The 27,822-nt window shown below is 37.0% G+C and overlaps 1 protein-coding gene across 3 annotated transcripts in view; it reads right to left on the bottom strand.

Moving 5' to 3' along the window:
* The window catches only part of ATRNL1 (attractin like 1), an 806,361-nt gene that overhangs the window by 611,565 nt on the left and 166,974 nt on the right, over nt 1-27,822 (bottom strand). For all 3 annotated transcript variants that reach the window (XM_059398662.1, XM_059398665.1, XM_059398663.1), the window contains exons 16-18: nt 17,275-17,488; nt 14,857-15,045; nt 4,901-5,119 (exon numbers count right to left, since the gene is read on the bottom strand). In XM_059398662.1, coding sequence (XP_059254645.1) covers nt 4,901-5,119; nt 14,857-15,045; nt 17,275-17,488 — 622 coding nt within the window. The remainder of the gene's footprint in view (nt 1-4,900; nt 5,120-14,856; nt 15,046-17,274; nt 17,489-27,822) is intronic.

Raw genomic sequence — 27,822 nt, 5'->3', positions numbered from 1 at the left:
AATAGTACATTAAAAGCATCATTCCCGACAACCAAGTGGGATTTATTCCTAGGCTATAAAGGTGGTTCAATATTCACAAACTTATCAATGGGATTCAACACATTAATAAAAGAAAGGCTAAGAAGAACCATATGATCCTCTGAATACATGCACTAAAAGCATTTGACAAAATACAGCATCCATTTTTTATAAAAACCCTCAATATAGTAAAAGGATACAGGAAGTATAAGTCAACATCACAAAGGCCATATAAAAAAGACCCACAACTAATATCATTCCAAATGGGGAACAACTGAGAGCTTTTCCTCCACAGTCAGGAACAAGACAGGGACATCCACTCTCACCATTGCTGGTACTGGAAGTCTTAGCCTTAGCAATCAGACAACAAAGAAGTAAAAGGCATCCAGATTGGCAAGGAAGTCAAAATTGCACTACTCACAGACAACTTGATACCATATGTAGAAAACCCAAAAGACTCCACCAAAAATATTTGCTAGAATTGATACATGAATTCAATAAAATCATAGAATACAAAATGAATGTACAGAAATCTGTGCATTTTAACAGATCAATAATGAAACAGCAGAAAGAGAAATCAAGGAATCAATCCTATTTACAATTACATCAAAAACCAAAAGATATCCAGGAATAAATTTAATTGAAGAGGTAAAAGATCTGTGTTTTGAAAACTATAGAACACTTATGAAAGAAAGTGAAGAGGAAACAAAGAAATGGAAAAACATTGTATGGTCAAGGATTAGAAGAATAAATATTATTAAAATTTCTAATCTTCCCAAAGCAATCTATACATTTAATGCAATCCATATCAAAATATCAATAGCATTTTTCACAGAACTACAATAAACAATCCTAAAATGAGTATGGAATCACAAAAGACCCCAAATAGCCAAAGCAATCTTGAAAAAGAAAACCAAAGCTGGAGGCATCACAGCTTCAGACTTCAAGGTACATTACAAAGCTATAGTGATAAAGACAGTATGGTACTGGCAGAGAAATAGACACTTAGATCAATGAAACAGACTAGAAAACCCAGAAATGAACCCACAAGTATATGGTCAACTAATTTTCAACAAAGCTGGGAAGAATATTCAATAGAAAAAGAGAAAGCCTCTTCAAAAAATGGTGTGGGGAAACTGGACAGCAACATTCAGAAAAATTGAACTAGACCACTTTCTCTTGGCACACACAAAAATCAATTCAAAATGGATGACAGACCTAAATGTGAGATAGGAAACCATCAGAATTATAGAGGAGAACACAGGCAGTAATCTATTTGACATCAGCTATAGCAACTTCTTACTAGATACATCTCCACAGGCAAGGGAAACAAAAGCAAAATGAACTAATGGGACTTTAAGATAAAAACTTCTGCACAGGGACGCCTGGGTGGCTCAGTTGGTTAAGCAGCTGCCTTTAGCTCAGGTCATGATCCCAGGGTCCTGGGATCGAGTCCCATGTCGGGCTCCTTGCTTGGCAGGGAGCTTGCTTCTCCCTCTGCCTCTGCCTGCCACTCTGTCTGCCTGTGCTCACTCTCACTCCTCTCTCTCTGACAAATAAATAAATAAAATCTTAAAAAAAAAAAAAAAACTTCTGCACAGCAAAAGAAACAATCAACAGAACTAAAAGGCAACCTTTGGAATGGAGAAAGATATTTCCAAATGACATTTGATAAAGTGTTAGTATCCAAAATTTATAAAGAACTTATCAAACTTAAAACCAAAACAAAGAGACACACACAGAGAGAGAGAAATATTACTCAGCCATCAAAAAGAATGAAATCTTGCCATTTGCAACAATGTGGATGGATCCAAAGTGTATTAAGCTAAGTGAAATAAGTCAGCCAGAGAAAGACAAATACCATATGACTTCACTCATATGTGGAATTTAAGAAATAAAACAGATAAATATATGAGAAGGAAAAAGGGCAGGGGGGGAGGGCAAACCATAAAAGAAACTCTTAACTACAGAGAACAAACTGGGGGTTGCTGGAGAGAAGTGGGCAGGGGAAACGGGCTAAATGGGTGATGGGCATAAAGGAGGGCATTTGTGATGAGCACTGGGTGTTGTGTGTTGGTGAAGAATCACTAAATTCTGTTCCCAAAACAAGTATTACAATTTATGTTAGATAACTAGAATTTAAATAAAAACTTCAAACATTGAAAAAGAGAAAAGAAGTGATTACTGACCAGAAGCCTTAAAGCTACACAAGCACCCCGTTTCTCCTTAAAATTTCATTCCTCAATTTCTATATTAAGTGGATTATTCTTATAGCATTTAATACTGGGGGGTGCTAAGAGTGATGTTTTTATTCCCCTCATTCCTTCTACATTTATTATTTAGAATTTTTCTATAAGGAATTCTTGTTCATTCACACCGTTTCTTTATTTATTACATCATTAAATCAATACAGAATCAGGATTTAGGTTTTTGAGTTATAATACAACACGATCATTATCTTTTGCTCATATTTCATCCACGGAGAGCTCATTTAGGTTGGTGCTGTGTTCCTGTGGCATAATCACGATCCCATCCTCTCTTTTTTTTAAAGTTCTTTTTTACTTTCTGTCACCAAACAATGCTCCGGGCTCATCGTGTTTTCTCCCTGTCCCAGTGCTAGACTTAGCCATTTCTCTACAGTACCATGGTTCCTTTCACTGGAAAACAGTATTTAGAAACCAAGATGCAGGCACTAGATATGTTCATTGCTACTGGGATGTCATGACTTCTAGACCCTCTTGACAACAGAACTAGGAAATAACACTGCATAATACTAACCTATGTATACATACATACCTATATTCACTTTTTGGTGTATATATGTTAGAATAAACATGAATTCACATTATTATCTCAGACCCTAATCCAACACCACAGGGTTGTTTGTAGTCTTCAGTCCTTGCTTATTTTTAACTTCTTTTTCTGACAAGGGAAAACCTAGCTTAAATTAAACACAATTTATTTGTCCAAACCTAGTAAATGCATAAAGTATTGTTAGAAATGTTAACTTATACCATGTGGTACACAAATTTACTAACCAGAATACAATCTTATATATAGTTTTCTTTTTCCTTAGCTTGACAGTATCAAATCAAATTGTTTGCCAAAGTTACTTAGGTCAGCTCTTTTATTTTTTCTTTTTCTTACATTTATTACTTGTATATATTACATTATGGCATTTGTAATATAGTTAAATTTACTTGTCACAGTTTACTTTACATCCTGGGATCCCCTGGTATTCTAGATGACTTTTCCTTTTAATATGCATTCAGGAAAGTTGGTTCTTTGTGGTAAACAACATGGGTTTTGACAAATGTATGGAGTCATGTATCAACCTAACACAGTACCATAAAGACCAGTTCCATAACACAAAAAATTCCCTTGTGAGGCCCCCCCTTGAAATAAATCCCTACCTTTGCTACTCCTGGCAAATAACTGATCTGTTTTCCATCCCCACAATTCTGCCTGTTCCAGATCATTTTATAAATGAAATAATACTACATGTAGCCTTTGGGTCTGGTTTCTTTCACTAAGCAAAAAAAATTTTAAATTCAATCATCTTGTACAAACCAATTGTTTTTTTTTTCATTTTTGCTTTTCATATACTTCAAATTTTATGTAGCAGGTTTCATTGCACTCTGTGCCACATTCCCACAATCCATCTGGTTTCAGGACAGCACACTGTTGGTGACTCACCTAATGAAAGTTCTGCAGTGTCTCTCTACTTTTCAACCTCAGAATTTTCATTAGTGCCAGGGCAAACTATTGATCAGACATGCTGGCACAGCTCAGAAGTACCATACCTCCAAAGATATCACTCAACTAATGAGAATCCATAGATAAGTGCTCTACCTTCCCATTTCGTCAGTGGGTTAACTCTGAGAAGCATTCTACACGGCTCTGCTAGGTCCCTAGTGGGTGTGAGGCCACATTTCTAAGTACAGCACCCAGCTTAATATTTTTGGTTTTTCTCCCTTCTCCAAAACTGTTTCCTCAATTGTGCCTCCCGGGTTCACCTCCTTAATAAACCCTTTCATCCAAGCCCTTGTGTCAGACTATTACCTGCTCTAGAACACTTTCCCAGATATCCCTATGACTCACTCACTCCCTCAACTACATGAATTGTTTATTGCTATGTCTCAGTGAGCTCTTATCTCACTACCCTTTTAAAACTGCAGGCCTTATCCCCCTTCCTTACTTCATTTATTTAACAGCAATTAAACAGCATGTAACTTCTTATGTGTGTAATTAATTTTGTTAATTTCAGTTAGAATACAGGTTCCACGAGAGCAGTGATTTTACTCTCATTTGTTAATTGTTATGTCTCTAACACTTCAAACACTCTTTGGCACATAGTAGGCACTCAATAAAAATATACTGAGTAAGTTAATTTTTCTAGGAGATTGGCTTTCTTCAATATAAGAACTGACTTCCTATATTAAAAAAAAACCCTGAAAACTAATGACTTTCAAAACTGAATGATATTTAAAATGAGGCCTGTTGATTCCATCACAAATATCATTTAAAATATTCCCACAATTAGCATGAAGTTGACTGGATCTTCTGAATTGCCTTGAATTTTAAGTTATTATTATACTGTGCACATAAAAGACTATAGTACAAGATAGAAAATTGGCATGAACCCATTATTTCCCCTCTTAGCAATTCATATAAAGCCAAATATAACAACTGTATACCATTTGGTAAGCCTATTTAATGATTCCAAACAGAATGCCATCTGCACGATAGAGATGAATATAGGGAAGAATATTTTTTCATCTGTGAAATTTGAGTCTCATTGTTTTCCTGAATATTTATTATAAGAAAGAACAACTCATTCTTGGTTTCCAAACTGTAATTAATTTCATCACATTTTTATTACCTGGACACTGGATAAATGACCACTCATAGTTTTTTTCTTTAGGACAAAGACTGGTGTCGAGAATCATCTCATTATTGTGCATCCCAATAAGCTTCATTGGTCCCCGTGAAGATCCTTCAATGCAGTGTCCTCTTCCTGTATTACTAGGATCATTGCACCAGCCACACCCAGGCTGTTCCAAACAATGCCCACAGGTTCTCAATCCAGAACAATTTTGAGCTGCATGACAGGAACAGTAACAAAATATGTTATATGACTTTATACTCAAATGGAATTATAAGGTAATGGAAAAATAAATATGGTCTAAAAAAAGCCTGTAAAAGTTGTCTATAGTTGATGTAAACATTTTTTGTAATAATATCTAAGAGACAGCAATTACTTAAACCAAATAAAATATACATCATGGGCAAAGAGGAGATAAATGGACTGACTTAAAGGTGAAAAGAAGTATGATAACTATTACATAGAGAAAAATGAAGTCAGCACTTAAAGGTTGCTGAGAATTTTTTTACCTGTTTTTAGGACCTTTTGGAAGCTGCTTCAGGGGCCTACAGATCTCATTTACCCTTGTCCATGTGTAAAGCCATGTTAGCTGGTCTTGGGCCTAGTGAAGGCCTCCAAAGAAAAACTCTGCACTGCCTTGGACGTCCAGTGGAACTGCTGCCTGCCCATCCTGAGAGAGCTTAGCCCCATGTGTACTGTGTGATGATCTGAAGTAGATTTTTACTAGACCCCCCCAGATTAAATCTAGTTTTATATTTACGAGTCTATGAATATCTCCTAGGAAAGTAAATTTTATTTTAGGACTATCTTTTTAAGGACATAAATTAAAAAAAAAAAAAAGCCTTGAACAAGCATTACATACAAAGTAAATCTAAACTCTTCTCAAGTATAGAATTCCTACTAATACTTTCCAAACTAGGAAAATCTTAGATGAAAGAATGCTGGGTTTCTTGCACTGCTGAATGACAAACTGTCAACCTTCTAGTTCTGTTTATCTATTTGATTTTAGGCTTTAATAACAAGTTACAAAATATCAAGTTCAGAGCAACATTTTATTCTCAGATTTTATTTTACATATGAAACTATTACATAAGGTAATGTTGGTTTCCCTTTTGCTCAAGAGTAAAAAGCAACAGGCACTGCTTAAAGATTAACAGAAATTTCATTCTTTAGTATTTAATATTGATTCAAAACCTGAAAGAGTCTAACGTTTTTTAGACAATAATACAGGGAAGCTTTGGTAGCCTATGCTATTTTTCCTAAGTTATGAATAGCAAAGAGACTATGTATAAATGATAAATAATTAGAGCAATCATTTTTATTTTATTTATTTTTGGCTTTTTGAAAAATTAAGTTGTTAAACATCCAATATGGATTTTTGAAATGTGTAAGAAGTTGAGAAATCAATCTGTAAGAAATTCTGTCATCAGATGATTACTGGAGACTTCTGGTTTCTGATCCAGCATGCTAGGCATTCAGAAGTTACCACTTCATCCTAACAAAAAGTAAGAAGCAGCACAAAATGAAAAATCAACAACTCTTCTTAGATCTGTCAGAGACGTGAGGTCACAGAGCAAATCACTGCATGCAAGACTGGAAAGACAGGAGTATGCAGAGAATCATAGTATACCACATTTGAAACCTCTGCAGGAGCCAGTATGTGGGGAAGAAACCATGATCCAAAGGCCTCTTACAGCTGATCGATTGCTGGAAGCTCAGTGTGGACAACACTGAGAGTTAAAATTCCCAGAAGGACCCAGTCACAGGGGCACTCCCACACTTTTTTTTTCCTTTAACCTCCAGAAGCTCTACAAAGTCCTCACAGTGAACATCAAAGACAAATCTTCTTGTGCTTCCAGCAGGGGAAGACAAAAAGGAAACATCCTGAAACATGTCAGAGCATTCCGTTCTTTTTAACAAGGCTGGGAAATACTACTGAACAGAGCCCAAACTGCTGGGGTTTTATTGGAGCCCCCCTGAACTGTCGGGAAATACCCAACTCTAGCCTGCTTGGGCCTTCTGTGTGGGGAAAGAAAGGCACAGATCCAGCCAGCCATCCTGTGCAACCCGAGAGAGGGGAAAGAAACTGAGAAGCACTAGGGAAGTTCACAGCATGAAGCACAAGCCCACAGAAAGACTTAGTCAGTTACAGAAGGCTTCTGCCCCTTCCACAACCTACCACCACAGTACTAAAAGCCCACTTACAGCGGTCTCTTTTACCTGTAAATCATATCTGACTACCAAGAAAAAAATTACAAGGCATACCAAAAGGCAAAAAACACAACGTGAAAAGATAGAGCAAGCATCAGACCAGACACTGCAGGAAAGTCAGAATTATCAGACCAGAATTTAAAACAACTATGATTAATATGCTAAAAGTTCTAATGGTAACATGCGTGAACAGATGAGCATTGTAAGCAAAACTATAAAACTCCCAGAAGATAGCATATAAGATCTAGATGACCTTGAGTTTGGTGATGGTGTTTTAGTTATGACACCAAAGGCACAATCCATGAAAGAAAAAAAATTGATAAACTAAACTTCATTAAAATTTAAATTCAAATTTAAAATTTCTGCTCTATAAAGACACTGTCAAGAGAATGAAAATACAAGCCATAGCTGTAAGGAAATATTTCAAAAAGACACACCTGATAAAGGACTCTTGCCTAAAATACATGAGGAACTCTTAAAACTCAATAATAAGAAAACAAACAACTCAATTTTAAAAATGGGCAAAAGACCTAAGCAGATAGCTCACCAAAGAAGGTATACAGAAGCAAGTATGAAAAGATTCTCCACATCATATGTCACTAGAGAACTTCAAACTAAAAACAGTAATATACTCCTATTAAAATGGTCCAAATCCAAAACACTGACAACACCAAATGCTGGTGAGTATGTAGAATGCAAAGTAACAAATCATTCATTGCTGGTGGAATGCAAAATACAGCCACTCTGAAAGACAGTTTAGTGGTTTCTTACAAAACTAAACATACTTTTACCATACATTCTAGCAAAAACACTCCATGATATTTATACAAATGAACTGAAAATTTATGTCCATACAGAGACCTGGGGCGCCTGGGTGGCTCAGTTAGTTAAGAAACTACCTTCGGCTCAGGTTATGATCCTGGAGTCCCTGGATCTAGTCCTGCATTGAGCTCCCTGCTTGGCAGGGAGTCTGCTTCTCCCTCTGACCCTCCCCCTTCACATACTCTCTCTCTCAAATAAATAAAAACCTTAAAAAAAAAAAAAAAGAAAGAAAGAAAATAAGAAACCTGCCCAAAGATGTTTACTGCAGCTTTATTCATAATTGTCAAAACTTGCCAAAAGCAACAAGACTTTAATACCTGCATAGATAAATTGTGGTAAAAGACAATGGAATATTATTCAGCTCTAAAAATAAATTAAGCTACCAAGCCAGAAAAGACATGGAGAGACTTAAAACCAATCTGAGAAGCTACATACAAATGATATGACATTGTGGAAAAGACAAAACTATGCAGACAGTAAAAATATTGGTGATTTCCAGGAGTTAGGAGAGAAAGAGGGATGAACAGGTGGAGGTCAGAGGATTTTGGACGACAGACTTTGGGCAATAATGATGTCAGTGTAGATTGATCAGCTGTAGCAAAGGAACCATTCTGGTGTGGGATGTTGACCGTGGGGAAGTTGTGCATGTGTGGGAGCAGAGGACATAAAGGAATTCTCTGCACCTTCCTCTCAAAATTGCTGTGAACCTAAAACTACTCTAAAAAATAAATTTTAATCAATTTTTAAAAGACTACCTTCCCTAACTGCCGAGAAAAAAATGTTTAAATTGAACATGTACATAAACTTGTAAAATACCGAAAAAAATACAGATTTGTAACAGTGTACTATATTCTCATGTTTCCTATTGTTTCATTTTCACTGTTATCAATTTAATTACATTTTTATTTGAACTTTTACGTATTAAGAACTAAACCTATTACTGCATTATATTATCCTTTTGAAGATCATCTTCACAAAGAGAATAACCAATATTTTAAATAAAATATCTCAATTATTAATAATTGCAGTTATTAACAAAGCTTTCTCAGAAAACATTAGGCAAAAGTTGTCTTAAGATACATTTCTCGGGACGCCTGGGTGGCTCAGTTGGTTAAGCAGCTGCCTTCGGCTCAGGTCATGATCCCAGCGTCCTGGGATCGAGTCCCACATCGGGCTCCTTGCTCCACGGGGAGCCTGCTTCTCCCTCTGACTCTGCCTTCCACTCTGTCTGCCTGTGCTCGCTTTCGCTCGTGCTCTATCTCTGACAAATAAATAAATAAAATCTTTAAAAAAAAAAAAAAAAAAAAAAAAAAAAAAAAAAAAAAAATTAAAAAAAAAAAAAAAAAAAAAGATACATTTCTCTTCTTCAATTTGTAAATTTTAAGTACTAATATCACAATAGCACAACAAAAAAAAACACTGGCAAATACTATAAAATCCATATTTGTTTCTCATTAGCAAAGAAAAATTTCCTTCAAGTTCCATTTACTAGGAAACCTCAAATGATCCCTGAACAACTTTACAAAAGCAACATAAAATATATACCATTTCTAACACAATTTTATTTATAACTCTAAGAATGTTTTTAAAGACTTACTACTATTAAATGTTTAGTGAAAGACCAGATACATGTAGTAGAAATGATCATGTAAATCCATTGTTAATATTTAATGTTAACAAGATAACAAGATATAAAGTTAAAAGCAAAAGTATGATAAAAAACATTGCCCAAAAGCTGATGTCTTTGAAATAATAATATTCAGCTATGTTTTGCACTCAAGATTTTTTTTTTAAGATTTTATTTATTTAACAGAGAGACAGCAAGAGAGGGAAAACAAGCAGGGGTAGTGGGAGAGGGACAAGCAGGATTCCCACCGAGCAGGGAGCCCGATGGGGGCTTGAATCTAGGACTTTGGGATCACGACCTCGGCCGAAGGCTGACGCCCAACGCCTAAGCCACCCAGGCACCCCTGCACTCAGATTTTGATAAAGGATGCCACCTTTGTTCCTAGTCCTTATTTTATTTCCTAGCATTTCCTTATTGCTCATTAAAAGCCTTTTGGTTAGGGGTGCCTGGGTGGCTCAGTGGGTTAAGCCGCTGCGTTCGGCTCAGGTCATGATCTCGGGGTCCTGGGATCGAGTCCTGCGTCGGGCTCTCTGCTCAGCAGGGAGTCTGCTTCTCTCTCTCTCTCTCTCTGCCTGCCTCTCTGTCTACTTGTGATCTCTCTATCCAATAAATAAATGAATAAATCTTTTTTAAAAAAAAAAAAAGCCTTTTGGTTAAAAGCAGGGAAGAATGACATAATAGAGAAGGAGTTTATTTCTCACAAGGAGTAGATCACCACCAGGTTTACTTGTATTTACTTCCAGAAAATACAAGATCTCCTTAAAGAGAAGTTCAGTAGCCCTCTTTCTTCCCTACAAGGGTGCAAAGGGAAGGGCATATAATTTAAAAGGATGTGGAACAAAAATAATTGGACATCATCAGCACAAATGAATATGACAACAGACACAAACAGTGAAAGAAAAGACTTACAGAAAAGAAAAATGCAGCAGACTAACTGCCCAAGAAAAAATGGTTGAAGTAGAACACAAAACTCTCAAGAAATCAAAATCAAGAAAACAAAAAAAGAAGAGTCAAAAACAGAAGACATAAAGGCAGAACTTAACAACTGATGTACACACCTCTAGCGGACAGCCCTCCCAGCAGTATGTGTCACAATTTAGTTCATCAGTGAAGAAGATACACTTCATACTGGTGTTTAATCATGTTTCATATACCTTCTCAAAAAATTCAGTTAGACTTTTTATGGTGGAAATACAAGGTTCTCAAAAACATTGTTTTAAAAGAGATAAAAATCCCCAAATAAACAACCATAAAGAAGAAAAAACATCTGAATTGTAACTAAGAGATGGAAAATTCAAGTGAATTCAAGACATATTGATAATTATTAAGGAGGGCACAGATTGCATGGAGCACTGGGTGTTATATGCAAACAATAAATCATGGAACACTACATCAAAAATTAATGCTGTACTATATGGTGACTAAAATAATAATAATAATAATAAAAAGAAATTCCAACCACTATTTTAAGATTTCTAAGGAAGAATAAATAGAAGATTTCTAAAAAAAGAATAAATAGAAGAAAACAATGTAAGTATTAAAGACCTTTTTTAGCGGTAAAGAAAGACACTACTCTTCAGATTCAAAGAGCAAATGAGAATCCATTTTTAAAATTTAACTCAATTACTGGAAATTGAAATGAATTACAGAATTTGGAATCCCAGGGATTAAGAGAAAAAAATTACAATCTTTCATTTCTTGAAGAATTTTTTTTAAAAGATGCCCCACAAAGGAATGAAAATCAAATTCACAAGAAAATTCTCACTCACAACACCAAACACTATAAGGTCTAAGGATAGAATAACCTAGAACTCCCACATCCAGCCACTTAATCATTCAAGTCAACATAAAAAAATACACTTTAGACATACAAAAATTCAAAAAGATTATTATCCATAAATTTATTTGAATGAATTACTGAAGACTATTCTCCAAAAGGTTAATAAATGAGACGGAAGACATGGAATACAAGAAAGATTTGTGAGTAGTGAAGACGACTTAGATTTAACTCTAAATAATTTTTAGGAAGTTCTTAAGCATGTAAGACCTTGGAAAGTTTACAAGCTCCTTTTTCGTTACCCTTTATCCTTTTATTCTATAACACACACAGAGAAGCCCATAGAGAAATGTGAGATTAATCAATTATTGTACAGAAATACTCTGTGCCTGCACTCAGCCTGGAGGTGGCCCACTGCCTTCCTTGCACTCCTGTCCTAGCCAACACCCTAGTCTTCTTCCAGCAGCATCCACTATCTGTCATTTACATTAATTTTTTGCCTTACTCTACAGTTTTACCACCTAAATATTCATTCCTAAACAAGAGAGCTTAGTTTTGCCTATTTTTGAACTTTATCTAAATGGAGCCATTCTGTATATAAACTTTTGTGTCTGATTTCTTTCATCAAACATTAAAGTTTGTGGAAAGACAAACATGATTATGAAGGCAAGAGAGCCTGGGTGCTGTCAGTTCCCCCTAAGACTGCATCACTGGATGCAGCTCCCCTGGGCAGCTGACTCCTAATAAGACATTTTCTGCGGGAGTAAGACCCTTTTATGCCTGCAACAACCCCAGTGCCATGCGCTGAATGAGGCCCGTCTTCATTCCCTATTTTTAAAAAAAGGGAGATGGAGAGGAGAAGGGAGTTGAGGGAAATTGGAAGGGGAGATGAACCATGAGAGACTATGGACTCTGATAAACAATCTGAGGGTTTTGAAGGGGTGGAGGGTGGGAGCTTGGGGGAGCCAGGTAGTGGGTATTATGGAGGGCACATATGGCATGGAGCACTGGGTATGGTGCATAAACAATGAATTCTGTTATGCCGAAAAGAAATTAATTTAAAAAATAAATAAATAAAGTTCCTAAAAAAGTACAGCACCGAGGAGCTCAACACCGAATATACCCAGCTATGTCCATGCCAAGAACACCTCTCCACGTGATGCCAAGAACCTGGGGAAACAAATATACCCAACAGCCACAGCCTAGAAGTTCTGGCCTACCTTGTGGCACTTACTGTTCTATCTTAGCTCTTCATGCACCAGGGGTGACTATATGGAACAAACACAGGTTTGGCTGGCTGGTAGACTATGAGGGTATCTTTGGGAATGATGTAAGTTCTGGAAAGGCCAGTGAGTCTCCATCTGCACTGTCTTAAGCAGCTGGTTACCTCAAAATGACAAGGTCACTCATCCTCATCTGAGCAAGAAGAGCTTATGAACATGGGTGGCCATGTTGTCTGTGGGCTACCAGATCCCGGGCGCAAGCCTCAAAATAGTAGATTCACCACCAAAGGGTATCTCAGACTTAGGAAGCTCCTCTTAAAAGAAGCAGCTCTTCCTTCCTCTTCCAGTATAAGCAAGAGAGCTCAAGGAAGGATGGAAGGAAGAATGCGTGGCCGGACAATGCATGCTGCTGCTAGGACATTTATCCATCCATCATCACGGTTACAGCAGCGGCAGCTGTTCCTATGGAAGGAATGTAAGGAAGCCAATGGGCTGATAAGAAAGTCCAGACAAAACTTTAAAAAGTTGCAGGAACAAGCTGTGTCATGGCCCAAACTCCTCGGAAACCTACAAGTGCCTGCTTGGAAGAGGGAAAGAACAGAGGGAAGCCAGTGGACTGATGCAAAGACCTGAACTGGACCTACCAGAGCTGCAAAGATCGGGTGAGAGAAGGCATAACAAGTGTGTAACAACTATCAAAGCAATTGTTAGGAGGGAAAAAAACTAGACGTGGGATAACAAGATCCGCTGAGGAGTATTCCCTTAGAAAGATTAAAACTGGCCCTTCTCTATCCCATTGAACACTTCAACTACAATATCTTCCTGAGTTTAACCCACATGGGGCTTCAAGTGGCTGCTCTTTTGTCTCCCTTCACTGCACTGTAACTGCAGTTCCTTTGGGACCTGGCATTCATTCATTGCAAACACAGGTTATTGCAAGTAAAAGTATTGGGAAGAAAACTAAAATAAAACAAACCTAAGGACTCCTGGTCCTTCTGCCTTAGAGAGCTTCTTAAACATTCCTCTCATATTCCTCATTCCTCTCATTCATCTGTATCTGCTTGAATTTAGCAAGTGAATAGATGTTTTGCTTTGTTTAAATAAAGGATTTCTGGTCAAATACACACTGAACTCCAACTTTATCTAAGGTGATTCCAGAACTAACTGTGGTTGTGGAATGGCGACCCTGGGCACCAGCAGAGTATGTTCTCCAAAAAGGACACAAAGTCTGAATCAGTCACAAAAAGGACAGACCCCAATTTCAATTCAACATTGAAAAGCAGGTGAGGGAGCACTGGAAATAAATAATTGTTCCTACCTTCTTATTATAAATCTGAAGAGACCAATTACTTCGTGTCCCTTTTGGAAAGGCATTTTTTTGATAAGACCCAGTGTCAGAGGGTAGATTGTGGAAAGATAAACCATATTTTCTGCTCGCTCAAAGCTCGCTAAGAAAAGCAGCTTCTACATTTTCCAAAAGGAAAAAAAAAAAAAAAAGCTGCATGTGGTTTCAAATTCCTACAAGGACACCAGGTGCTCTCAGTAGTGCTATGCAATTACCTTGGCAATAGCATCATGATGCAATCTGCCTTTACAAGGCCACTCTCATAACCACACAGTGGTATGATACATACACTCAGTCAAGTCCTTAAAAAATTTGAGCAAGGGGTAAGATCTAGCCCTGAAGTACAACCAATAGCAAGTGCAGTACCGACCTGCTGCCGGGACTCCCCATGTGATTCCAAGACTGCATCCTGCCTTCCTGGTAGATGCACCACCACTGATAGGACTGATATCTGGCCAACAAATGCTTAATTTGAATCCAATCATGAGGAAAGAATTAGATAAATCCAAATTGGGACAGGTAAAAAAACAAATGGTGTAGATTCTTCAAAAATATCAGTTGTGTAAGACATGGGAACTCTGCTAGATTAGAGGACACTAAAGGAGCACGACAAAGCAGTATGCGATCTTTGCAGCAATAAGCACTTTCATGAAGTGTTAAACTCTCTGCAACGTACACTCAGAGTTGGGGAGAGCACAAATGTGGCAAAATGTGTGTGTGTGTGCCTATGTCGGATAAAATAATTAGTAGAATTCAAAATGATGGTATAGTATAATTCTGGGGCCTATACCATTAATAGGTTTTAAAACAACAGTTTTTTGTTGCAACAAAAGCAAAAACTTTTTCCCAACTTTTAAAAACTTCTTCAGATGTTTAATTCCTCCTTCCATCACAGAAAATTGATTTGTGTTGCCTTTACATGAAAAGTCACTCTAAATAAATACTTACGAGAGCAGGTGGCCGTTTGCCACTCCAGACACTGTCCGTATGGAAAAGAGATTATGTAGGCATTGGAGTCAACGCAGCGCCTCGTGCTACTGCACCACATACACTCCATGCCATTGCTGGTGCAGTTGGAGCAGGATGTCCGTAGAGAGCACGGCTTTTTGCACGGCCTTGCATTTTGATTCGGACTGACTGGAATAAATCAACAAATACAATTATTTTATTTGTTAACTATATTTTAGCACAGATATATGGGTTTAATTTGTTTTGAGGTTTGGGGAATGTTTCAAGTAAGCCAAGTGTGAAATAAAAATTATAGCAAAAACTACATAATACGATAAATGAAAATGAAGATGAGGTGTTAATACTTCTTAAATTTATTATCAAATTTGAAAATCATACTTCTTTTGAAAATTTTAATCCTTTACAAAGTACATAAAGTTACATAATTTAAAAACTTATACATAGAGATGTAGCCCATAACCTAGTTTTCTGTTTTTGGCTAAGTACTACACACACACTCATTATTTACTTTCCCACTAAAATTTTTTCCATAAACATTCCATACCTTATCAAAACAAATGCTTATCAGTGAACATGTCTCTGATAAACAAACAATAAAAATAAAACAATACACTATAAAATCTTTACATGAAATAGAATATCATAACCTTTAGATAAATATATATATATATATATTTTTTTTTTAATTTATTTGACAGACAGAGATCACAAGTAGGCAGAGAGGCAGGCAGAGAGAGAGAGAGGAGGAAGCAGGCTCCCTGCCGAGCAGAGAGCCCGATGCGGGGCTGGATCCCAGGACCCTGAGACCATGACCTGAGCCGAAAGCGGAGGCTTTAACCCACTGAGCCACCCAGGCGCCCCAGATAAATAATTTTTTAATGCTAGCAAGGATGTGAAGAAATTGGAACGCTTGTTCATTGCTGGTAGGGATGTAAAATGGTACAACTTCTACGGTAAACAGTAAGGCAATTCCTCAAAACATGAACATAAAATTGCCATATGATACAGCAATTCCTTCTTCTGCCTATATACCCAAAAGATACGAACCAGAACTGGAAAAGATATCTGTAAACCCATGTTCATAGCATCCTTATTCACAACAGCCAATAAGTAAAAGCAACTCAGGTGTACACTGATGGATGAATGGATAAACAAAATGTTGGATGTACATACAATGGATAATTATTCATGTTAAAAATGGAAGGATATTCTAACATATGTTATAATATGAATGAACCTTGAAGACATTATGTTAAGGGAGATAAGCCAGGCATAAAAGTTCATGCACTTTATGATTCCATCTATATGAGGTAAATAAATTAGTCAAACTCATAGACACAGAAAGTAGAAGGTGCTTGTCAGGGGCTGGGGGAGAGAGGTCTGGAGAGTTATTGTTTAATGAGTATAGAGTTTGGGAAGATGAGGAAGTTCTGGAGATACATGCTGTTGATTAATGCACAATAATGTTGATGCATGCAATAACACTGAACTCTGCATTTAAAAATGGTTAAAATGGTAAATTTTATATTATGTATATATTTTTAAAAGTGTTTAAAAAGAGAAAATAATTCAATATTCCTTTATCACTTAGCGAAAATCCATTTCAAGACACACATGTGATTTCACTCATATGTGGAATTTAGGAAACAAAACAAATGAGTTAAGAGAAAAAAGAGAGAGACAAATGAAAAAACAGACGTTCAACTATAGAGAACAAAGTGATGCTGACAAGGGAGGAGGGTGGCACGGGTGGGGGGAGGTGGGTGGGTGAAATGGAGGATAGGGAGTAAGGAGAGCACATGTCCTGCACACCAGAAACTAATATTGTACTATATGTTAACTAACGGAAATTAAAATAAAAACTTAAAAAAAACAATGTATATGTCTAATATTTTATACTGGCTAATAAAACCAAATAAAAAATTACCACACAATTAATACAGGTTTGGGGTTTGAATGTCATGGCCAATATAAAAAATAATAAAAGTCAATCACCACAAAATGACATATTAGGGAAAAAAAAGAACAGAAATGTTTCTTCTTACTTGCCAAATGAAAGAGACTATAAGATGAAAATGATTCAAAATTAGTTGTTAATCTTAAAAACAAATCTTCCTTCTAAACACTGGAATTATAAAAGTAAAAGTTGTTAACAAAATTAAGAATAGACTCAATCAAAAAATAAAAATTGTATAAAACCATAAAATTTTGGTATTTTCACAAGTTAACAGTGAGGTCACTAATATTAAGTGGGGAATGTAGTTAAAGATAAAATTTACCAAAATTATCAGGGAATCAACATCATAAAAAGATGGTGAAATTTACCTTAGGCACATAGACTACTGCAAGTGGAAAGGCGTGGTAATTATTTTAAAGAAATACTAGTTTACTGCTTACCAACAGGTTTTTCACAGACCAGGCCATCTGCCATCGATGTACAAGGATTCGCTTTCAGGCCTGCCACTGCAGCCTTTTCCAGATATGCACAGAATCCAGAATCATTCGGTTCACCAGGAAGCCACTGCAGCGTCGTGTTTGTAAAAGGAGACATGTCTTCCCATCCCCAGTAGGATATATTGATCTTGCGCAAGCCTACCCATGGTGATACTTTCTGTAAACAATAGCAAAAGGAGTATTAAAGAAAGTTAGATATAAAAAGTCATATTCCGGGGGCACCTGGGTGGCTCAGTGGGTTAAAGCCTCTGCCTTCGGCTCAGATAATGGTTCCAGGGTTCTGGGATCAAGCCCCGCTGAGCAGGGAGCCCGTTTCCTCCCCTCTCTCTCTCTCTCTCTCTCTCTCTCTCTCTCTGCCTGCCTCTCTGCCTACTTGTAATCTGTCAAACAAATAAATAAAAAGTTTTTTTAAAAAAAGTCATATTCCTTAGCAAATACCTCCTTATCATTAAAAATTACATTTAAGGGAAGCCTCAGTGGCTCAGTTGGTTAAGTAACTGCCTTCAGCTCAGGTCATGATCCTGGAGTCCCAGGATCAAGTCCCACATCGGGCTCCCTGCTCAGCAGGGAGTCTGCTTCTCCTGCTGACCTCTCTCCTCTCATGCTCTCTCTCTCTCTCTCATTCTCTGTCTCTCAAATAAATAAATAAAATCTTAAAAAAAAAACAAACAAACAAAAAATAATTTAAAAAGTAAAAATAACATTTAAAAATATATAAAACTGCCTTTCTAATGACTTCCTGTACCAAGGATAATTAACAATTCCAGCATATTTTAGAGAATGATGTAGAAAAGAACAGTATTTTTCAAAAATAGATCTTGCACTCATGCTACATAATTGGGGCCAGTTGTTTAGCCCTTGTGAACCTCAGTTGCCTCTTCTACAAAATGAGGTTATAAATGTCTGATATAAATACCTACCTTACAAAACAAGATCACTAAAAAATTAACATATTGCTGCTGCTGCTCTGCTACTGCTCTACTTTAACAATTTAATCAGTTCTGGAGGTAAGAATCTACAGCTAAGTTGCCATTACACGCACTGTGAGAGAACAGGAAACAAAATCAACAAACTGTATACAGAGGGGAGTGAAAACTTAACATGTTCACATAAGGACTAAGAAGAAAAACTGCCTCTGTCCTAGTTCAGACTTCTACTGGTACCTCAGGACTTTTACTCAATTTTTGATGAAGTTATGTCATCTACTTTCATTATGAAAGAGATCAAGAAAATTGATAAAATCTGACTCCTTTGCCTAAAATTTAATAGATTGCCAAATGCCACAAAACAAAATACTCCTAATGCTCTCATTAATATTTCAAAAGGGGTTTGAAAAGAAATTCATTCTGTATACACAGATTTATTTTAATCATGAATCAATTTTAAAATGTGTTTATTTTTTTTTTTAAGATTTTATTTATTTATTTGACAGAGAGAGATCACAAGTAGTCAGAGAGGCAGGCAGAGAGAGAGAGGAGGAAGCAGGCTCCCTGCTGAGCAGAGAGCCCGATGCAGGACTCGATCCCAGGACCCTGAGATCATGACCTGAGCCGAAGGCAGCAGCTTAACCCACTGAGCCACCCAGGCGCCCTAAAATGTGTTTATTAAAATATATTTTTTAAGTGATATATTTTTGCTACTCTATATATATTAGATTATAAACAACTCTTTTTATTTTCTTGTTTCTGAATTATGTGGGGTTTCATAAATTTTTTATTTTTGTCTCACTTTCTTGGGATATAATTGAAAAATTTAAAAATATAGATCTAAAACACATACAATTTGATGTTTTGGTACATGCAGTCAACATGAAATGATTACCACAATCAAGCTAATTAACATTTCCATCACCTCATAGAGTTACCTTTATATTTGTGGTGAGAACATTTAACACCTAGTATCTTCAATTCCAAGTATACAATACAGTATTATTAACTAGTAACCATGCTGTACATTAGATGTCCAGAGCTTATTTATCCTGTATAACTGAAACTTTGTACCTTTTGACCTATATCTCTACATTTCCCTCATACCCTGTCCCTGGCAACCACCACTCAATTAACTGCTTTTATGAGTTTGACATTTTTAGATTTCACATATAAATACAATCAAGCAGTATTTATCTTTCTGTATCTAGCTTATTTCACCTAGTGTAATGTCCTCCAGGTTTATACATGCTGTAGCAAATGGCAAGGTGTCCTGCTTTTGTAAGGCTATATAATATGCCATTATCTATCTATCTCACATACCTCACTCACACACACACACACACACCCACACACACTATCACATATCACATTTCATTTTCTTTATCCATTTACCCATCAATGAACACAGGTTGTTTCCATACCTTGGCTATTGTGAATAATGCTACAATGAACATGGGAATGCAGATGCCTCACTGATATCCTCACTGATATTATTACATTCCCTTTGAATATATACCTAGACATGGGATTGCTGGATCACATGGCAGTTCCATTTTTAATTTTTTGAGGAACATCCATACTGTTTTCCAAATTGACTTTACCAATTTGTATTCCCACCAACAGTATACTAGGGTTCCTTTTTCTCCAGATCTTTGCCAACTTGTTATCTTGTTTTTTGTTAACAACCATTCTAACAGGGTCACTTTGATTTTGAATTGTATTTCCCTGATGATTAATGATACCCAGCTTTTATCATATACCTGTTGGTGATCTGTATATTCTGTTTAGAAAAATGGCTATTCGTATCCTTTGTCCATCTCTTCACTGAGTTCTTTTTCTTTGCTATTGAGTTATTTGCCTTCTTATATATTGTGGACTTTAACTCCTTATCAAATGTATGATTTACAAACATTTTCTCCCAATCCACAGGTTGTCCCTTTCCTGTGCTGACTGCTTCCTTTGCTGTGAAGACACTGATTAGTTTGATGCAATGCCATTTGTCTATTTTTGCTCATTGCCTATACTCTTGGGATCATTTCTAAAAAATCATTGCCCTGACTAATGTCAAGAAGCCCCAAGTTTTGTTCTAGAATTTTTACAGTTTCAGGGCTTCCATTCGTGTCTTTAATCCATTTTCAGATTTTTTTATATGGTGTGAGACAAGGGTCCACATTCATTCTTCTGCACAAGGATATCCAGTTTTCCCAGCATCATTTATTGAATTGTCCTTTCCCCATTTTATGTTCTTGGTACCTCTGCTGAAGATCAGTTGATCATAAATGCATGAATTTGTTTCTGGGCTCTCTGTTATAATGTGTCCTGGTGAAGGTTCTCTTTATGTTTTTAATCTATTTGGGGTCTCATGGATCTGGATATTCACTTGGGGAGTTTCAGATTTGAGAAGTTTCCTGTTATTATTTCTTTAAAGGAAATTGCTGCCTCTTTTGTCTTTCTCTATGACTTCTGGCACTCCCAAAAACCATGTATGGATGCATTTGATGGTCTGTCATAGGTCCCAGAGGCTTTCTTCATGTTTCTATCCATTTTTTCTTTTTCTACCTCTGACTAGATGATTTCAAATGACTTGACTTTGGGCTCAATGATTCTTTTCTTCTGACAGTGTCTGCTATTGAAGTGCTATATGAATTTTTTTATTTCAATCACTGTGTTCTTTAGCTCTATAATTCCTGTTTGTTTCTTTGTTATGATTTCCATGTCTTTGTTAAACTTCTCATTTTGTTCACATATCATTTTCTTAATATAATTTAGTTGTCTATCTTTATTTCTTTTAGCTCACTAAGCTTCTTTTAGATGATTATTTTGAATTGTCAGTTTTTAGTTCTCCATTATTTAGGGTCAGTTACTGGTACTTTATTCTGTTTCTATGGTAGTGTCATATTTCCCTGATTTTTTGTGATCCCTATTGCCTTGCATTAGTGTTTCATCTGAAGAAGTAACTATTTCTTTTAATCTTTATAGACAGACTTCAGTAAGGAAAGCCCTTCAGCCCTTCATCATTCAGCCTATCCAGAAATTCCAGCAATTCTAGAGGGCCATAAAGTAGAATCCATAGGCAGGTTTACTGCTGGATTATTCAGCTAGGCTAGCCTGGTGGCTAGGTCAGTGGGTAATCAGGTCTAGAGTCTGGGTCTACAGGGGGCTGCCTGGTACCTGGATTCAGAGGGGCAAGCCTGGGACCATTGCCATAGGTCTGGAGTTTATGTCCACATGAGTAGGCCAATGCCTGGGTTCATGGAAGTGGGCCTAGAATCTGTGTCTGTAGATACAGGCCTGGATACTGGGTGCATGGGGGCCACCTGGTACAAGGGTCAATTGAAGTAGTCATGGGAACTAGGTTTATGAGAGTACACCTAGAATCACGGTCCATGGTGGCAGGCCTGTAGCTGGGTCCAAAAGGGCCAATCTGGAGCTTAAATCTCTTGGGACAGACTGAAGGAAACATGGAGGTTACCTGGCATCGGGATAATTTTCAATTCTGAATCCACGGATGCCAGCTTAGTCCTGGGATGAGCCTGGCACCTGGACTCATGGGTATGGACCTGGTTCTGAGTCTATAGAGGCTAGCCTGGTGCCAGGGTCTCCTAGGTTAAGGCTAGTGGCCAAATCCATGGAAGCAGGCCAGATTCTGAGTAACAAAAGATGGGCTTGGTACCTGGAAACACAGGGGCAAGCCTGAAGGTTGGGTATACAGGGAAGAGTCTAAAGCTTGACTTTCCAGGGGTGAGCCTGGTCTTGGGTCACAAGTACTAGAGTACTAGTACTTGGTCTTGGGCCAAGTACTAGAGTATACTGGGAAGGTCCTGAACTTTTGGTCTTCTGGAGCCTAGGGCCACAGGAAGCCTGCCTGTACTGTGAGGCCATGGGGATCAGTCTGGAGCAAGCCTGGTACCTGGGTCAGTAGGAACCAATCAGGCATCAGGGTTCACTAGAGAAAACCTGAAGCTGGTTCAGCAGCAAAGTCAGGTGCTCACTTTACTTTTCTTCCCCTTTGTAGAAGGTATCTCTCACCATGCTTCACTACCCTGCACAGGCTTGGGGGCGGGGATGATGCAGGTATTATAAAAGTATCCTTTCTTATTTCTGCACTTTTCTCAACTGTTATAATCTCTCACTGAGATTACCTAGCTCTTGCAAAGGTATTTTTGTATATGAATGGTTGTTCAAACCAATGTTTCTATGAGCGAACAAAAGCTGGAATGTAGCTTTGCTCACCACTATACCACCAATGCAGGACAAAACCTTGAAATTTCCATTCTGTCATCTTGCTGACATTATTCCTAAACACCTTAATGCACATAATATATTTATTTTTTCAGTTATTAAGTTAATAATATTATAATGTGAGGTGACTTCAAAACTCATGTCACCTTTTTACATTGTGGACTGTCAGGATAGAGAAAAATATGTCTCTCTATTTGAATGTTTAACATACAGAAATAAGATAGATATATCCAGTGTTTATTCTAAATATGTTATACAAATGGTCCTATAGAGCTTCTAAAGACAGCTATAGACCTAGAAATATGCAAGGTGTATAAATACAATAAATTTCATTGTTAACACTCAACAAATATGTCCTAGCTACAATTAAAATATCCTATGAATATTCATTATGACATTATCACTTAGTAGAATGCTATACAGATAGTAGGTAGTCAATAAATTTTTAGAACCAAAGTACATTAGAACATATATGGTTACTTTCTACCATCCAATTCCTGAGATAGAGATAGTACTTAATAAATGTTTCTAATTATAAAAATACACATGCTGTTTTTTCTTATAATCACCATTTATTTCATATATTATGCTGAAAGATATTTTGATAACAAAAAAACTGTAACATTTTTATAGTTCTTGATAATAACAGCAGGACTCAATCCAACATAGATATTTCAGATTAATGACTGTGCTTCACATTACAGTGACTCTGCCTACATTTCCAACTATCTATAGTAAAGACAAGTCATTTAAAATGAAATATTATTCCCTATCTCATCATGGTAAGGATCTGCGAGGAAGAGGAGAGAAACAGAAAAATGAAGCCATTGATAAAACATTTAAAGTAACTATTACCCAGTAAATGAACTGGACAGGGAGTTGAAAATCAAAGACAAATTACTATATTATGAAAATTTACTGCAGCACGCCATAAATCATTACAACATTTCATTAGCCATTTCCGATAAGTAAATGATTATTTGACGCAGAATATCTTTTTAAATTGCCTGAATTTGTCCGTCTTTACTTGCCAAGGAAGTGTTATCTTAAGTGTATATAACTGGAATGACTCAGGATATAATTCATTTTACATAAAGGTATGCTTAATGGAATGTCACCTTGCAGAGGCTTCCACCTTTGAAATTTTGCTACAGCTCAGCTTTCTAATGAAACAAAATATTTTTCTTTCCTAGCACATGCTAGACCACAAACTCTCAAATCTAAGTTCCTTACACATCCAAAATAACTGTTAGTCCGATGTTTATGATCTATAAAAACAAGCAAGAAAAAATTAGGAACACAAGAAACCTTGAAATGTGCAACTTCTAAAATAGCACATTTCATATAAACCAATTAATAACAAAATCAAAGAAACACATCAACAATAATACAATAATAGTACAGGACCTTAATACCCCCCTCATTGAAATGGACAGATCATTTGAGCAAAAGATCAAGAAGGAAATAAAGGCCTTAAATGACAAACTGGACCATATGGACATCACAGATATATTCAGAACATTCCATCCCAAAGCATCAGAATACACATTCTTCTCTAGTATACACAACAGTCTCCAGAATAAATCATAATCTGGGTCACAAATCAGGTCCCAACCGGTATCAAAAGATTGGAATGATTCCCTGCATATTTTCAGACCACAATGCTCTGAAGCTAGATCTCAATCACAGGAGGAAAGTTGGAAAGAACCCAAATACATGGAGGCTAAAGAGCATCCTACTGAAGAATGAATGTGTCAACTAGGAAATTAAAGAAGAATTTTAAAAATTCATGGAAACAAATGAAAATGAAAACACAACTGTTCAAAATCTGTGGGATGCAGCAAAGGCGGTCCTGAGAGAAAAGCATATCACAATACAAGCCTTTCTCAAGAAACAAGAAAGGTCTCAAGTACACAACCTAACATTACACCTAAAAGAGCTGGAGAAAGAACAGCAAAGAAATCATAAACCCAACAGGAGAAGAGAAACAAGAAAGATCAAGAGCAGCAATCAATAAATTGAAACCAAAAAAGCAATAGAAAAAAACCAACAAAACTAAGAGATGATTCTTTGAAATTAATAAAATTGATAAACCCCTGGCCAAACTTGTCAAAAAGAAAAGAGAAAAGAGCAAGGACCCGAATAAAGAAAATCATGAATGAAAGAAGAAAGATGACAACCAACACCAAAAAAACACAAACAATTATAATAACATATTATGAACAACTATGATAAAAATGGATGCATTCCTAGAGACATATGAACTACCAAAACTGAACCAGGAAGAAAAAGAAAACCTGAACAGACCCATAACCAGTAAGGAGATTGAAACAGTCATAAAAAAAATCTCCCAACAAACAAGAGCCCAGGGCTAGACTGTTTCCCAGGGGAATTCTACCAAACATTTAAGAAGAATTAATACCTATTCTCCTGAAACTGTTCCAAAAAATAGAAATGGAAGGAAAACTTCCAAACTCATTTTATGAGGCCAGCATTACCTTGATTCCAAAACCAGACAAAGGTCCCATCAAAAAGGGGAATTACAGACCAATATCCTTAATGAACACATGTGCGAAAATTCTCACCAAAATACTAGCCAATAGTATCCAATAGTACCTTAAAATGATTATTCACCACGACCAAGTGGGATTTATTCCTGGGCTGCAAGGTTGGTTCAACATCCACAAATCAATCAGTATGATACAATACATTAATAAAAGAAAGAACAAGAACCACATGATACTCTCAAGAGATGCCGAAAAGGCATTTGACAAAGTACAGCATCCTTTCTTAATCAAAACTCCTCAAAGTGTAGAGGGTACATACCTCAATATTATAAAAGCCATCTATGGGGCGCCTGGGTGGTTCAGTGGATTAAAGCCTCTGCCTTCAGCTCAGGTCATGATCCTAGGGTCCTGGGATCAAGCCCCACAACAGGCTCCCTGCTAAGCAGGAAGCCTGCTTCCCTTCCTCTCTCTCTACCAGCCTCTTGGCCTACTTGTGATCTCTGTCTGCCAAATAAATAAATAAAATCTTAAAAAAAAAAAAAGCCATCTATGAAAAACCCACAGTGAATATCACTCTAAATGGAGAAAAACTGAGAGCTTTTCCCCTAAGGTCAGGAACATGGAAAGGATGTCCACTATCACCACTGTTATTCAACATAGCACTAGAAGTCCTACCCTCAGCAGTTACACAACAAAAAGAAATAAAAGGCATCTGAATCGACAAGGAGGAGGCAAACTCTCACTCTTTGCAGACGATATGATACTTTATGTGGTTAACCCAAAAGACTCCACTCCAAAACTGCTAGAACTCATACAGGAATTCAGTAAAGTGTCAGTATATAAAATCAATGCACAGAAATCAGTTGTATTTCTTTACACCAACAACAAGACAGAAGAAAGAGAAATTAAGGAGTCAATCCCATTTACCATTGCACCCCAAACCATAAGATACCTAGAAATAAACCTAACCAAAGAGGCAAAGAATCTGTACTCAGAAAACTATAAAGTACTCATGAGAGAAATGGAGGAAAGCACAAAGAAATGGAAAAACTATCCATATTCACAGTTTGGAAGAACAAATATTGTGAAAATGTCTATGCTACCTAAAGCAATCTACACGTTTAGTGCAATTCCTATCAAAATCCCATCTATTTTTTTCAAAGAAATGGAACAAATAATCCTAAAATTTATATGGAACCAGAAAAGACCCCAAGTAGCCAGAGGAATGTTGAAAAAGAAAGCCAAAGTTGGTGGCATCACAATTCCAGACTTCAAGCTCTATTACAAAGCTGTCATCATCAAGACAGTATGGTACTGGCACAAAAACAGACACATAGAACAATGGAACAGAATAGAGAGCCCAGATATAGACTCTCAACTCTATGGGCAACTAATTTTTGACAAAGCAAGAAAAATGTCCAATGGAATAAAGACAGTCTCTTCAACAAACGGTGTTGGGAAAATTAGACAGTACATGCAGAAAAATGAAACTGAACCATTTCCTTACACCACACATGAAAATAGACTCAAAATGGATGAAGGACCTCAATGTGAGATCAAGGGTCCTGGAGCCCCGCATTAGGCTCTCTGCTCAGCAGGGAGCCTGCTTCCCTTCCCCTCTTTCTCTCTCTGCCTGCCTCTCTGCCTACTTGTGATCTCTCTCTCTAATAAATAAATAAAATCATTAAAAAACAAAAAAAGAAAGAAATTTTAAAAAAAAAGAAAGGAATCCATCAAAATCCTTGAGGAGACCACAGGCAGCAACCTCTTTGACAACAGCCACAGCAACTTCTTCCTAGGAACATTTCCAAAGGCAAGGGAAGCAAGGGCAAAAATGAACATCGGGACTTCATCAAGATCAAAAGCTTTTTCCACAGCAAAGGAAACAGTTAACAAAACCAAAAGACAACTGAAAGAATGGGAGAAGATATTTGCAAACGACATATCAGATAAAGGACTAGTATCCAAAATCTATAAAGAACTTATCAAACTCAACACCCAAAGAACAAATAATCAAATCAAGAAATGGGCAGAGGACATGAACAGACATTTCTGCAAAGACGACATCCAGATGGCTAAGAGACACATGAAAAAGTTCTTTCTATCACTCTGCATGAGGGAAACACAAATCAAAACCACAATGAGATAGCACCTCACGCCAGTCAGAATGGCTAAAAATTAATAAGTCAGGAAATGACAGACCTGGCAAGGATGCGGAGAAAGGGGAACCCTCCTAAACTGTTGGTGGGAATGCAAGCTGGTACAACCACTCTGGAAAACAGCAGGGAGGTTCCTCAAAAAGTTGAAAAATAGAACTACCCTATGACCCAGCAATTGCACTACTGGGTATTTATCCTAAAGATACAAATATAATGAACCGAAGAGGCATGTGCACCCGAATGTTTATAGCAGCAATGTCCACAATAGCCAAACCATGGAAAGAACCTAGATGTCCATCAACAGATGAATGGATAAAGATGTGGTATACGTATACAATGGAATACTATGCAGCCATCAAAAGAAATGAAATCTTGCCATTTGCAACGTGAATGGAACTACAGGGTATTATGCTTAGCGAAATAAATCAATCGGAGAAAGACAACTATCATATGATCTTCCTGATATGAGGAAGTGGAGCTGCAACATTGGGGGTTTGGGGGGTAGGAAAATAATAAATGAAACACAATGGGATCAGGAGAGAGACACACCATAAGAGACTCTTAAACTCACAAAACAAACTGAGGGTTGCCCGGGGTTCAGGGGTAGGGACAGGGTAGTTGCGTTATGGACATTGGGGAGGGTATGTGCTATGG

This window comes from Mustela nigripes, chromosome 4 (assembly GCF_022355385.1).
Source record: "Mustela nigripes isolate SB6536 chromosome 4, MUSNIG.SB6536, whole genome shotgun sequence".
Lineage (NCBI taxonomy): Eukaryota > Metazoa > Chordata > Mammalia > Carnivora > Mustelidae > Mustela > Mustela nigripes.
The sequence above is the reverse complement of the archived record's forward strand: the minus strand, read 5'-3'. Positions and strand labels throughout refer to the sequence as shown.